Consider the following 14,304-nt stretch of genomic DNA (forward strand, 5'->3'; position numbering starts at 1 on the left):
GACCAAGAATCGCGGCAACACATTCATCTTCACTGCCTGCACTCGGCCCGCCAACAATAGCGGGAGATTGGCCCACTTCAGCAAATCAGCCTCTTCCTCCCCACAAGCTAGTGAAATGAAACTTCTGAAGTTCAACTCAATCCTGGGCCACCTGCGCCCCCAGAAATTTAAAGTGAGACACCGCCAAATGGAATGGCAGTCCCTCCACCCCGCTCCCACTCCCAGAAGGGAGAACACAGAATGCTCACTTTTCCCCAAATTCAATTTGTACCTTGAAAAAGTCCCAAATCTAGGAAGCAACTCCATTATGCATCCAACAGAAGAGCTCGGCTCCGAAATATTCAGCAACAAGTCATCTGCATATAAGGGCACCTTATGTTCCACCCCCCCCCCCCCCCCCCCTCACTATCTCCAACCCCGAGCTCCTCAGTGCAACGCCCAAGGGGGGACATCATAGAATTTACAGAAGGAGGTCATTTAGCCCATCGAGCCTGCACTGGCCATTGGAAAAAGCACCCTACCCAAGCCCACACCTCCACCCTATCCCTGTAACCTAGTAACCCCACCTAACCATTTTTGGGCACTGGAGGCAATTTAGCACGGCCTATCCACCTAACCTGCACATCTTTGGACTGTGGGAGGAAATCGGAGGACCCGGAGGAAAACCACGCAGACACGGGAGAACGTGCAGACTCCGCACAGACAGTGACCCAAGCGGGAATTGAACCTGGGACCCTGGAACTGTGAAGCAACAGTGCTAACCACTGTGTAACTGCGTCACCAGGCATCCCTGCCTCGTACGCCGGTACAATGCAAAATACCCTCAGGTCATATTATTATTATTTGTGCGCACACTCGCCAGCGGCTCTTTATATAGCAGCTGCACCCACACTACACACGTCGGCCCAATCACAAATGTCTTCAATACTGCCATCTGTCATGTGAGAATACCTTTAAGAAATGGGTGTTTATAAATGGGTGTGTATATAAATATCTGTAGTGAGAGTACGTTTAAGAAATGGGTGTTTATTACTGCAGTGATGTCAGAGAGTGGGTGGAGTTGGGCTGTCTGTCAGATTTTTAATTTTGTTTTCGGCTGTTTGCTGCAGGGTGTGTTTTAGTTTCGTTTTCAGAGCTGGATAGCTACAGTCACAGCCAGAAGTGCATTAGAGTCTCTCTCTGTAATCTAAAGAATGTAAATCGATCCTTTGGTTATCTAAAACTAATAACTGCTCGCAGTAATTACTTTAACCTGATGTGCTTCTGTTTGAAGGTTTTTTAAAAAGTTTTCTGGATGTTAAAAGGACAGCTTAAGAATTACTTTGTGTTGTATTCTTTGGAGGTTGTATTTGAATTAATGGTTGCAAAGATGTTCACTGTATGTTTTGAAAAGGTTAACTTGAGTTCATAGAATAAACATTATTTTGTTTTTAAAAAGACTTTTCCATTTCTGCTGTACCACACCTGTAGAGTGGGCTGTGTGCTCTCCATACCACAATCTATTAAAAGTTGTGGGTCAGGTGAACTCCATGATACACTTTGGGGTTCTCTAAACCCTGGCCAATAACACATCAAATAACTCCACTTCACCCGATCAAACGCCTTCTCCGCATCCAATGCCACCACCACCTCCATCTCCTTCCCTCTGCCGGAGAAAACACCACATTCAACAGCTTCCTCACATTTGGGGACAACTGTTTTCCCTTTATGAACCCTGTCTGGTCCATCCCAATCACCTATGGAAGACATCCCTCCAACCTTAACGCCCACACCTTTGCCAATATCTTGGCACCTACATTCAGCAGAGATATAGGGCTGTACGCCACCTGATAATTGTTCTTCTTAAGCAACAATGAGATGGAGACCTATCCCATCATCTGCGGCAAGATACCCATGTCCATTGCGTTCTCAAACATTCGCAGCATTAACGGATCCAGCCTATCCTTACATCTTTTACAAAATTCGACCAGAAACCCATCGGGCCTCGCCGCCTTCCCTTCCCCCAATGGCTCCTCCAACCCTATCCTCTCTGCCTCCCCCAACGTCGGGCACTCTAGCCTACCCAAAATTCCCTCATTTCCAGCTCTTCCTCCAGTAGCTTCCACTTATGCAAGTTTTATAGAACTCCTCAAACACCTTATTAATCTGTTGCGGAAACTTCTTTACTTTTAACACATTAATGCTTCTACTATAATATAAACTGAGGAATGTTTAATAAAGCAAGCTGCCGTTCTCATTTCATCAGAGTTTATTACCTCTGTAAGAAAACTTAAAGATTTCAGAAGCTTAATAATGATTATGTTGAAATCAAAAAGCAATGGTGAGGGTGAATTTGGATTGGGCATCGTAGAGATGAGGTGGAGAGGAAATTACCAGGGAAGAGTACCCCGTATGTCCTGCTGTAATTAACAGCAAAATAGTTTTTGCATTTCTTCACTAAATTCCCTGCCTGGCAGCCAGCCTGATTGACAGCAGGTTGTCTGTTGGGTGAAAAGCCTATGGCACAATACCACAATGTGGAGCAGAATGGAGGGAGGGAGAGATTACAGCAGGAACAAGGATAGATGATAGGAGAAAGATCATGTTGAAGTGGGTTGTTGCAGGAGTAGAAGATCAAAGTTGGGTTTTCATATTGAAATTGAGTTTATCAGATGACAATTGAGAGGGAGATAAAGGAGATTAAGGAAGTGTATAGAGGTCAGGCACATTGGGGTTGTTGGAGACTGTAAGGGAAGGAAGAGTCGATGATCGCAGGGGCATCAGAGATCGTGGAGTTGGGGAAATGTCAGAGATTGTAAATTGGAGGTTGCAGGAGGGTGGAAAGAGTTGGAGATTGCAGGGTTAGGGGCATCAGATCACTGGGATGGGTGAAATAATGTGGGATGGGGTCTCAGCGACCATAGGGTGAGTCAGAAATTGCAAAGAGTAGGAGTGAGTCAGAGAATTTGAGAGCTGGGGGGTATCAGAGATCACAGGGGTGGTGGGAGTGAGAGGTTACAGGATAGTGGAAATCAGAGATCACAGGGAGAGAGGAAGTCAGAGATTACAGGAGAAGTCTGAGACCCCTGGTGTCCAAAAAGTATTGATTATGGGGCGGGAGGAACAGAGTTCCCAGTGGTTATTCGGAGGTGGGGGCGGGTGAATGTGAGGGGGGGGGGGGGGGGCAATCAATGGGTCTGTAATCAGCTAAACTTGTTAGCCCTGGAAGGAATACTCCTGCTGTTTTCCACCTGTATGCTAAGTGCAAATAAAATTTTCTGTCTTTTTCATGTAGGTTTATCTGCAGATCTTCCAAAATTCAACCTGTATAAATAAATAATAAAAATTCTGCCAATGTGGCAGAATACCCTCCTTAAAAGCTTTTGTAAGCCTTACAACACCAGGTTAAAGTCCAACAGGTTTGTTTGGATACACTAGCGTTCGGAGTGTAGCTCCTTCATCAGGTGAGTGGAGCTGTGCCCACCCCAGTCCAATGCCGGCATCTCCAGATCATAAAAGCTTTTGGTCCTTCTCCTAAGAGCAGATTTCTTGCCTGTCTATCGATCCATATCCATTAAAATCAGGACAGTTGGAGACAAGTTGGAATCATGTTTGCAATTTAAAAATATGTTTACTTCCCGAGTTAAATTTCTACGCAAAATATTTTTCTAAAACTTACCAAACATGCAATAGCTGATGCTTTCAAATGGCTGACAAACCAAGCAGATGACACCTTCAAATTCTGTAAAGATATGGTAGGAATCTTAAGTAGTAGTGTTTCAGAATTGTCCAAGGTTGTTTCAATTTTTAAAAATAAAGTTCTTATATGAGATTTTACACTGCACGTTAACAAAGTATGTAAACAACAGCATTCTTCCTAGATTTGTAGCTATTAAATGTTACAATTTTTCATGCTGAAGTTGTTTACAGGAACTTATTCCTTGATAAGGAAGAAATTAAAGTAGCAGCAGAACACATTTTAAACTTTTGCAGAATCACAGAACTGTTAGTGTGGATGGAGGCTATTCAGCCCATACCATCTGCACCAGCTCTCCAAATGAGCAATTCACTTAATGCCACCTCCCGCCTTCTGAAAATCGCTTATTGTCACAAGTAGGCTTCAAATGAAGTTACCGTGAAAAGCCCCTAGTCGCCACATTTCGGCGCCTGTTTGGGGAGGCTGGTACGGGAATTGAACCATGCTGTTGGCTTGCCTTGGTATGCTTTCAATGCCAGCGATTTAGCCCTTTGCTAAACCAGCCAATCGATAAAGGATTCCCGTCGTTTTTCTGGAGAGGTACAAACTCCCCGTCGGGGAATTGAACCCCGGTCTCCCGCGTGACAGGCGGATATACTAACCACTATATTAACGAGGAACTTCATGTAACTCTGCGTGTTCTTCCTTTTCAAATAAAAGTCCTATCCCCTTTAGAATCCTTTGATTGGACCTGCCTCCACCACATTCTTGGGCAGTGCATTCCAACCATAAGACCATAAGAAATAGGAACAGGACTCGGCCATTTGGCCACTCGAGCCTGCTCCGCCATTCAACAGGATCATGGCTGATCCAACATTGCTCATGTACACTTTCCTGCTCTTTCCTCATAACCCTTGATTCCCTTGCTGATCAAGAATCTGTCTATTTCAACCTTAAATATATACAAGGACTCTGCCCCTTCAGCTCATGACAGCAAGGAGTTCCAAAGACTCGCAACCCTCTGAGGGAAGAAATTCCTCCTCATCTCAGTCTTAAATTGGCACTCCTTTATTCTGTGACTATGCTCTCTGGTCCTAGACTCTTCCATGAGGGGAAATATCCTCTCAGCGTTTACCCTCTCAAGCCACTTAAGAATCCAATATGTTTCAACAAGATCACCTCTCATTCTTCCAAATTCCAATGAGTAGAGTCCCAACCTATTTAAACTTTCCTCATAAGACAATCCCTCCATACCGGGATCATCCGGGTGAACCTTCTCTAAACTGCCTCCAATTAAATAATGGGCTATATTCTCGACCTCTCAACGGCAAAAAGCACAAATCGTGATGGACGGAGCATTGGGTGTCCAGCCAAAATCAAGGTTTGTGCCGAGTGCCGAACCAAATGCCATGCTCTGGACACCCTTGCTGGTGGCAATAATGAGGTTTGCATCCTGCATTGGCGGCAACATACAAAACTGGCATTGACATTCATTTGCATTTCATTAGCGGATTAGACTGGTGTTTTCTGAGCCTCTGTGATTCTCCGCCCCATGGAAGTGTGGCGGGCATGATTTATAACAGATATTGATAAGCAGGGACTGGGTGCCATGGCTGACGAAGGAGAGATAGAAGGTAAGCAAAGTTTCCCATTGTATGCCGTGGGACCGGAATATTATCCTGTAAGTGTGAACAGCTCGTAAATTCCGCCTGTGATCTCACCAATATCTTGTACAGTAGCAGCAAGACTTCCGGATTCGTATACTCTTGAAATAAGGGCCAACATTCCATTATCCTTTCTGATTACCTGTTGCGCCTGAATGTGAGCTCTGTGTTTCATCCACAAGTAGTCCCAAGTCCTTTTGTGTTGCAGCTTTCTGCAGTTTTTCTCCATTTAAATAATACTCTGTTCTTTTGTTCTCCTTTCCAAAATGTACAACTTCACATTTTCTCACATTTTACTCCATTTACCAATTTTTTGACCACTCAATTAACCTATTAATATCTCTTTGCAAACAGTTCTTTTCCGTCTCGCAACTTGACTTTCCACCTACTTTTGTGTCATCTGCAAATTCTGCTACAGTACATTCACTTCCTTCCTCCAAGTCATTAATTTATACTGTTGAGTTTGCGTCCCAACACTGATCCCTGTGGAATTCCACTGGTTACAGGTCATCAACCTGAAAAACCTTATCCCCATATGCTGTTTCTTACCCATGCGCCAATTCTCTAACCATGCCAATATACTACCTCCGACACCATTGGCCCTTATTTTATGACTTAACCTTTTGTGATATATTTTGTCGAACACCTTCTGGAAATCCAAATACAACACATCTACTGGTTCCCCTTTATCAACTCTGGTTGAGATTTCCTGAAAAAATTCTAATAAATTAGTCAGGCATGATTTTCCTTTCATGAAGCCACGCTGACTCTGATTAGCTTATGATTTTACAAATGTGCTGCTATTACTTCCTTAATAGTTGATTCAAACATTTTTCCAACGATAGACGTTTGGATAATTGGCCTATGGAGTCATAGATGTTCACAGCATGGAAAAAGTTACTTCGGCCCAGCTTGTCCATGCTCCCCCAGTTTCTATCACTAAGCTAGTCCCACTTGCACGCATTTTGTCCATATCCCTCTATACCCACCCTGCCCATGTAACTGTCTAACTGCTTTTTAAAAGACAAAATCATACCCGCCTCTACCTCCTCTAGACTCCTCTATCTTTGAGAAAAGATGTTGACTATCTACCTTATCTATGCTCCTCATTATTTAATAGTCCTCTATAAGATCGCCCCTAAGGCTCCTACGCTCCAGGAAACTAAGTCCCAGCCTATCCAGCCTCTCCTTAAAACTCAGACTATCAAGTCCTGGTAGCATCCTCATAAATCACTTCTGCACTCTTTCTAGTTTAACAATATCCTTCCTATGATAGGGTGACCAGAACTGAACACAGTATTCCATGTGTGGTCTTACCGATGTTTTGTACAACTTCAATAAGATAACCCAACTCTTGTATTTAATATTCTTACCAATAAAACCTAGTATGCTGAATGCCTTCTTCAAAACCCTGTCCACCTCCAACTCCTGCTTCAAGGAGCTATGAACCTGTACCCTAAGATCTCTTTGTTTTGTAACTCTCAGCAACTCCCTCCCATTAACTGAGTAGGTCTTACCCTGATTTGATCTACCAAAATGCATCACCTCACATTCATCCAAATTAAACTCCATCTGCCATTCATCGGCTCACTGGCCCAATTGGTAAAGATCCTGCTGCAATCTTATATAACCTTCACTATCTACTTTACCACCAATCTGGGTGTCATCTGCAAACTTACTAACCATGCCTCCGACATTCTATTCCAAATCATTTATATATGTAAGAAATAACAGAGGACCCAGCGCCGATCACTGAGGCACACTGCTGGTTACAGGCCTCCAGTTTGAAAAGAACCCTCCACAACCACTCTTTGGCTTCAGTCGCCAGGCCAATTTTGTATCCAATTGCCTACCACTCCCTGGATTCCATGAGTTAACCTTTTGAAACAGCCTGCCATGTGGTACCTTGTCAAAGGCCTTGCTAAAGTCCATGTAGACGTCGACTGCATTGCCCTCATCTACCTTCTTGGTTATCCCTTCAAAAAACTCAATCAAACTCATCAGACATGACTTTCCCCTGACAAAGCCATGCTGACTTTCCCTAATTAGCCCTTGCCTGTCAAAATGCTGGTAGATCCTATTCCTCAGAATACCTTCTAACAACTTACCCATGTCAGAAGTAAGGCTAACCAGTCTGTACTTCCAAGGTTTATCCCTCCAGCCCTTCTTAAACAAGGGCACAACATTTGCTACTCTCCAATCTTCAGGCACCTCTCCTGTGGCTGTCAATGATTCAAATATCCCAGTTATGGGGCTGGCAATTTCCTCCCTAGCCTCTCACAAGGTCCTGGGATACATTTCATTAGGTCCCGGGGATTTATCTATCTTGATCAGCTTTAACACCTCCAGCACTTCCTTCTCTGCATAGCTGTTTGCCTCCCTCTCTTTCTGAATAGGTGTGTCACATTGGCAGTTTTCCAATCTTCCAGTACTTCTCCAGAATCCAAGTATTTTTGAAAAATTATTACCAATGTATCCGCTGGGCCGGATTCTCCATCAGCTGACGCCAAAATCGGTAAAGGCGATTGGGCAGAGAATCGGTCTTGATGCCGAAATTGTGGCGGGTTCCGGGTTCATGCCAAATCACAATTCTCCATGCTTCGAAAGCAGCGTCAGTGCATTTTACTCCGTACATAGTAGTTTCCGAGGCCTCCGTGATTCTCCGCTGGGTGGAATTCCCGACAGTGAGGTTCACTTGTGCTTTTAAAAAGTGGGAAACAGGTGCTGTGGATGATGAGGGAGAGAGAGGAGGTAGGAAATGCAGAGGCATGACTGTGGACTGCTGGCCCTGACATGGACCGGCCTGGCGGGGGGCGCTCACCCTTCACCATAACCCCCCCCCCCCCCCATCAACTGGCTGCCACATGCTGGCGGGGCATAACGTGGCCCAACCAAGTCCAACACCCTGACAAGGGGAGTGCCACTACCCCTAGCAGGAACGATGGCCACCAGAGCCCCCACAGTGCGAGGCACCAATGGGGCCAGAGGTGTGGAGATGGGGGAGGCTGGGGGGGGGGGGATAGGGGGACATGCTGGTGCAGGATCCGGTGTAATCCGGGGCCGCCATGCAGCCCATTGGATTTGGTTGGGCACAGGGCTTCGCACCATGCTAAGATATCGGCCTTTCACCCCCTGCAGACAATGTATATTGGATTTCAACCAGCAACAGTGGCCTTCCTCTTCGTCATCGCAGCCCTGTGGGATGCTGAGTCTATATGAGGTCTAGAGAGGAGGCATTGCATGAGGCCTCACGTGTACCGGCAGCACATCTAATTTGACGACCTGCCGGGCATGCCGTCGAAGACTCTGGCTGAGCAGGGAGTCAGTGCGACATATCTGCCAGATCTACCATATCTGCCAGCACCTGTCACCACGGGGGTATGGGAGAGGACACCCACTTCTGGTGGCTGTCGAGGCTGTTGGATCTTCCAAAATGCATCACCTTGAATTTGCCTGGATTGAACTCCCTCTGCCATTTTTCCGTCCAACTCTCCAATCTATCTATATTCTGCTGTATTTTCTGACAGTCCCCTTCACTATCTGCTACTCCACAAATCTTAGTATCATCTGCAAACTTGCTAATCAGACCACCTATACTTTCCTCCAGATCATTTATGGATATCACAAGCAACAGTAGTCCCAGCACAAATCCCTGTGGAACACCACTAGCCACCTTTCTCTGGGCGAAATTCTCCGACCCCCACGACGGGTCGGAGAATAGCGGGAGGGCCTTCCCGACATTTTTCCCGCCCTCCCGCTATTCTCCCCCACCCCCCGCCCAACGCCCGACCCGAATCGCTGCCGCCGTTTTTTTACGGCCGGCAGCGATTCACAGCTGTTCGATGGGCCGAAGTCCCAGCCCTTTACGCCGTTTTTACGAACGGCAAACACACCTGGTCTGGCCGTTCGTAAAAACGGCGTCACAAACTCGCTTTTCATAACCATGGCACCGATTGGCACGGCAGTACCATGGCCGTGCCAAGGGTGCCATGGGCCCGCGATCGGTGGGCACCGATCGCGGGCAGCGGGCCCGATGCCCGCGCACTCTTTCTCCTTCTGCCGCCCCGCAGTATCCATTCGCGGGGCGGCTGAGGGGCAACCCGGCCCGCGCATGCGCGGGTTTCGTGCAAATACGCGATGACGTCATCCGCGCATGCGCGGGTTGGAGTCTTCCAATCCGCGCATGCGCGGCTGACGTCATATGACGCGTCAGCCGGCGCTAACTCCGGCAAGCGGGCTTAACGATATTCGTTAAGCCCGTCATGCCGGAGCCTACGGCGTCGGGCTGCTAGCCCCGACCGGGGACCAGAATCGGTTCCCGGTCGGGAAGGGGCGCGCTGGCGTCAAACCCGCCCGGGTTTGACGCCAGCCTTACGATTTCTCCCGTTTTGGGAGAATCGCGCCCTCTATTTTGAGACAGTCCCTTCCACCACTACTCTCTGTCTCCTGTTGCCCAGCCAGTTCTTTATCCAACTAGCTTTCTCCATCAGCCTACCATGGGGAACCTTATCAAATGCCTTACTGAAGTCCATGTATATGATATCTACAGCCCTTCGCTCATCAATCAACTTTGTCACTTCCTCAAAGAATTCTATTAAGTTGGTAAGACATGACCTTCCCTGCACAAAACTATGTTGCCTTTCACTGATAAGCCAGTTTTCTTCCAAATGGGAATAGATCCTATCCCTCAGTATCTTCCCCAGCAGCTTCCCTGCCACTGACGTCAGGCTCACCGGTCTATAATTCCCTGGATTATCCCTGCTACCCTTCTTAAACAAGGGGACAACATTAGCAATTCTCCAGTCCTCCGGTACCTCATCCGTGTTCAAGGATGCTGCAAAGATATCTGTTAAGGCCCCAGCTATTTACTCTCGCACTTCCCTCAGTAACCTGGGATAGATCCCATCCGGACCTAAGGACTTGTCCACCTTAATGCCTTTTAGAATATCCAACACATCCTCCCTCCTTATGCCGACTAGACCTAGAGTAATCAAACATCTATCCCTAACCTCAACATCCGTCATGTCCCTCTCCTTGGTGAATACTGATGCAAAGTACTCGTTAAGAATCTCACCCATTTTCTCTGACTCCACGCATAACTTTCCTCCTTTGTCCTTGAGTGGGCCAACCCTTTCTCTAGTTACCCTCTTGCTCCTTATATATGAATAAAAGGCTTTGGAATTTTCATTAACCCTGTTGGCTAAAGATATTTAATGACCCCTTTCAGTCCTCTTGATTCCTCGTTTCAGATTGGTCCTACATTCCCAATATTCTTCCAAAGCTTCATCTGTCTCCAGTCGCCTAGACCTTATGTATGCTTCCTTTTCCCTCTTAGCTCGTCTCACAATTTCGCCTGTCATCCATGGTTCCCTAATCTTGCTGTTTCTATCCCTCATTTTCACAGGGACAACATGTCTGTCCTACATTCTAATCAACCTCTCTTTAAAAGCCTCCCACATATCAAATGTGGATTTACCTTCAAACAGCTGCTCCCAATCCACATTCCCCAGCTCCTGCCAATATTTTGGTAAAGTTGGCCTTCCCCCAATTTAGCACTCTTCCTTTAGGACCACTCTCGTCTTTGTCCATGAGTATTCTAAAACTTAGGAAATTATGATCACTATTCCCAAAGTAACCCCCACTGAAACTTCAACCACGTGGCCGGGCTCATTCCCCAGCACCAGGTCCAGTATGGCCCCTTCCCGAGTTGGACTATTTACATACTGCTCTAGAAAACCCTCCTGGATGCTCCTTACAAATTCTGCTCCATCTATACCTCTGACAACAATTGTATCCCAGTCAATGTTGGGGAAATTAAAATCTCCTATCATGACCACCCTGATGCTCCTACAACTTTCCATAATCTGTTTACATATTTGTACCTCTATTCACACTCGCTGTTGGGAGGTCTGTAGTACAGCCCCAACATTGTTACCACACCCTTCCTGTTTCTGAGCTCTGCCCATATCGCCTCACTGCTCAAGTCCTCCATAGTGTCCTTCAGCACAGCTGTGATATCCTCTCTGACCAGTAAGGCAACTCCTCCACCCCTTTTACCTCCCTCTCTATCCTGCCTGAAGCATCGATATCCTGGGATATTTAGTTGCCAATCATGCCCTCCCCTCAACCAAGTCTCAGTAATAACAATAACATCATACTCCCAGGTACTAATCCAAGCCCTAAGTTCATCTGCCTTACCTACGACACTTCTTGCATTAAAACAAATGCACCTCAGTCCACCTTTGCGTTTGTCATCTGCTCCCTGTCTACTCTTCCCCTTAGTCACGCTGACTTCATGATCTAGTTCCTTACAGGCTTTAGTTACTACCTCCTTACTGTCCACTAACATCCTCATTTGGTTCCCATTCCCCCTGCCACATTGGTTTAAACCCTCCCCAACAGCGTCAGCAAAAGCACCCCCAAAGACATTGGTTCCAGTCCAGCCCAGGTGTAGACCGTCCAGGCTGCCTTCGCACCGTTCACATTTATCCTCCACCTCCAGGAAGAACCTGCTCATTCTGGTTCTAGTTAAGTGGGCTCTGTGTACCACTTTCAGCTGCTTGGCTTAACTGGAACTGGAGTTGACCCTGAGCAGTGGTTCGCTCCAGAGGCCCTATTTCAAACCCTAAGTCCTTTCATTTTTCTCTTGTCTTATCCTGTTTGCCCTTCCCAGTAGTCGCCCATACAGGTTGCCGCAGTTCCTCTTCCCTAAGATGTCTGCATCCAGTAGGTCCTCTGGCCATGACTGTTTCGGTGGTTGTGGATATGTCCTCGTTTTTCTCTGTAGGAAGTTTTTGACCGACATATATCTTAGCTTGCTCACCCCGTCAACTAGAACTTCTCTGTTAGTTCCTCGGATGTAGTCAGTCTGTTGTCTGTGTAGAAGTCCCTAACTGTCAGCGTCCCTTCATCCTTTCTCCACCTTTTGAAGGTGGCATCCATTGTCATGGGCGTGAACCTGTGGTTATTGCAGATGGGGGTCTTAACGGACATTTCAGTTAGCCCAAAGTGTTGTTGCAGTTGGTTCCATGACCGGAGTGTTGCTATCACCACTGGACCTGTTGAGTGTTTGTTTAGTGGGGACGGGAGCGCAGCCGTGACCAGGGCCAGGAGGGAATGTCCCCTGCAGGAGCCCTCCTCAATATGCACCCACTCAGCTTCTGGTTCTTTTATCCACTCCTTTAGCCTCTCCACAGTTACTGCCCAGTGGTAATATTGCAGGTTTGGAAGTGCTAGTCGCCCCCATGGCAATTGTTTTCTGCAGCACCGTTTTGGGGACCCTTGAGTCCCCTCCAACCCCCGCACAAACAGACAAAGGCCATGATCGGTTATCTAATGAGCTGAAGGCCTTAAGGACGGTGGTGAATCACAATCTAGTAATTCACACTGTGTTATATTGTATGTGTTGTGTTATTGTAAGCTCGGTGTACGAGCAGTTGCGCGGCTCTGCCCATAGGGGGAGATGAGGAGTTTGTACTGGGCTCCACCCTTGGCTCCGCCCATGGTTCTGCTCATGGCTCCTCCCACTAACCGGAAGTATAAAGCTTTGCAGTCGTGAGCCTGCCTGCCAGTTCATCTTGTCAAAGGCAGGCTCTGTTGTAAGACTATTAAAACCACTGTTCACTTCCAACCACATGTCTTGTGAATTGATGGTCACATCAAGGACGTAGATCGGTATGGACCCGAACAGGAAGTTGAACCTGGGTAGTATGTTCGTCTTGATTGACTGCACTCTCCCTGCCAAGGAGAGTGACCCACCTCTGCACGTCCTTTTAAACTTCCTCCATTAGGCAGGTCAGATTCCATTTGTGGATCCCTGTCCACTCACAGGGGATTTTGATCCTCAGATAGCAGAATCTGTGCCGGGTCTGTTTAAATGGCAGTCCCTCCAACTTTGCACCCCCCCACCCCACACCCCACGGCCCTAGCGGATTCACTAGGTACAAGTCCAGGTTGAGACACTCAGGGGTGGGATCTGACTATAAAAGACATGAGGCACTCACACTCCACCACTTTCCACTGATGAACACGTAGAGAGTCAGTCAAGGGTGTTGTTACAATCTCACACCTCCACCCGTTGCTAAGAACTAGTCTGATTCAGTCAGACAGAGTAACCATACTTAAGTTAACAGCCGAACTCACAGAGAAATGTGCTAACTGTGCTATTAGTTCAATAAACCTGATTGAACTAACTTCAAGGTCTGGAGTATCTTTCTGATCTAAGCTGCATCCAGTTGCAGCCAGTGTTAGACCAGTGTACCTAACGCGACACAGAGGTGCAAGTCATCCACATACAGCAAGACTCTGTCTCCTCTACAGATCCCCTGCCAATGTTTTGCTGGCCTGAGCGTGGTCACAAGTGATTTGATCACAAGGATGAACAACAGCAGGGTCATCGGGCGTCCCTGCCTTGTGCCTCTGGTGGTATTTGTCCGTACTCTCACTGTGGGAGTGCCACATAGGAGTTTCACTCAGGCGGGGAACCCTGCTTCAGGCCCAAACTGCTCCATTACCTCAATGAGGTACTTTCATTTGACTCTGACAAAGGCCATTTCTGCATTCAGGGAGATGATCGCCTGAGGTGTTCTCTCCCCGGATGGGGTCATGATCACGTTCAGCAAGTGACTGATGTTTGATGTTAGCTGCCTCCCCTTAACAAAGCCCGTTTGGTCTTCTGCTACCATCTCTGGTACACAGTCCTCCAGTCTCCCAGCTAGGATCTTGTCTAGTATTTCACGTCCACGTTTAGCAGCGAATCTGTCGGATCTGCATTCTGTTGGAACTTTGTATTTCTTGGTGATCTGTGAGATTGGAGCTGGTGCTAGCATAGGCCCCTCACCAGAGAGTCTGTGAATATCTCCCACAGGTGAGGAGACAGTGCTACCACAAATGTTTTGTAGAAGTCCGCCAGGAATCCGCCCAGTCCTGGCGACTTCCCCGCCTGCATGGAATTAATACACTCCA

General features: G+C 47.1%; 1 protein-coding gene and 1 non-coding gene across 4 annotated transcripts in view; both read right to left on the reverse strand.

The window, feature by feature from the left end:
* Positions 1-14,304, reverse strand: part of tmem67 (transmembrane protein 67) — a 356,662-nt gene that overhangs the window by 236,779 nt on the left and 105,579 nt on the right. For all 3 annotated transcript variants that reach the window (XM_038809034.1, XM_038809035.1, XM_038809033.1), the window contains exon 7: positions 3,659-3,721. In XM_038809034.1, the coding sequence (XP_038664962.1) occupies positions 3,659-3,721 (63 nt within the window). The remainder of the gene's footprint in view (positions 1-3,658; positions 3,722-14,304) is intronic.
* Positions 4,284-4,355, reverse strand: trnad-guc. The gene has a single exon. It is a non-coding gene; the product is annotated as a tRNA-Asp (tRNA).

This window comes from Scyliorhinus canicula, chromosome 10, assembly GCF_902713615.1.
Source record: "Scyliorhinus canicula chromosome 10, sScyCan1.1, whole genome shotgun sequence".
In the NCBI taxonomy this organism is placed as follows: Eukaryota; Metazoa; Chordata; class Chondrichthyes; order Carcharhiniformes; family Scyliorhinidae; genus Scyliorhinus; species Scyliorhinus canicula.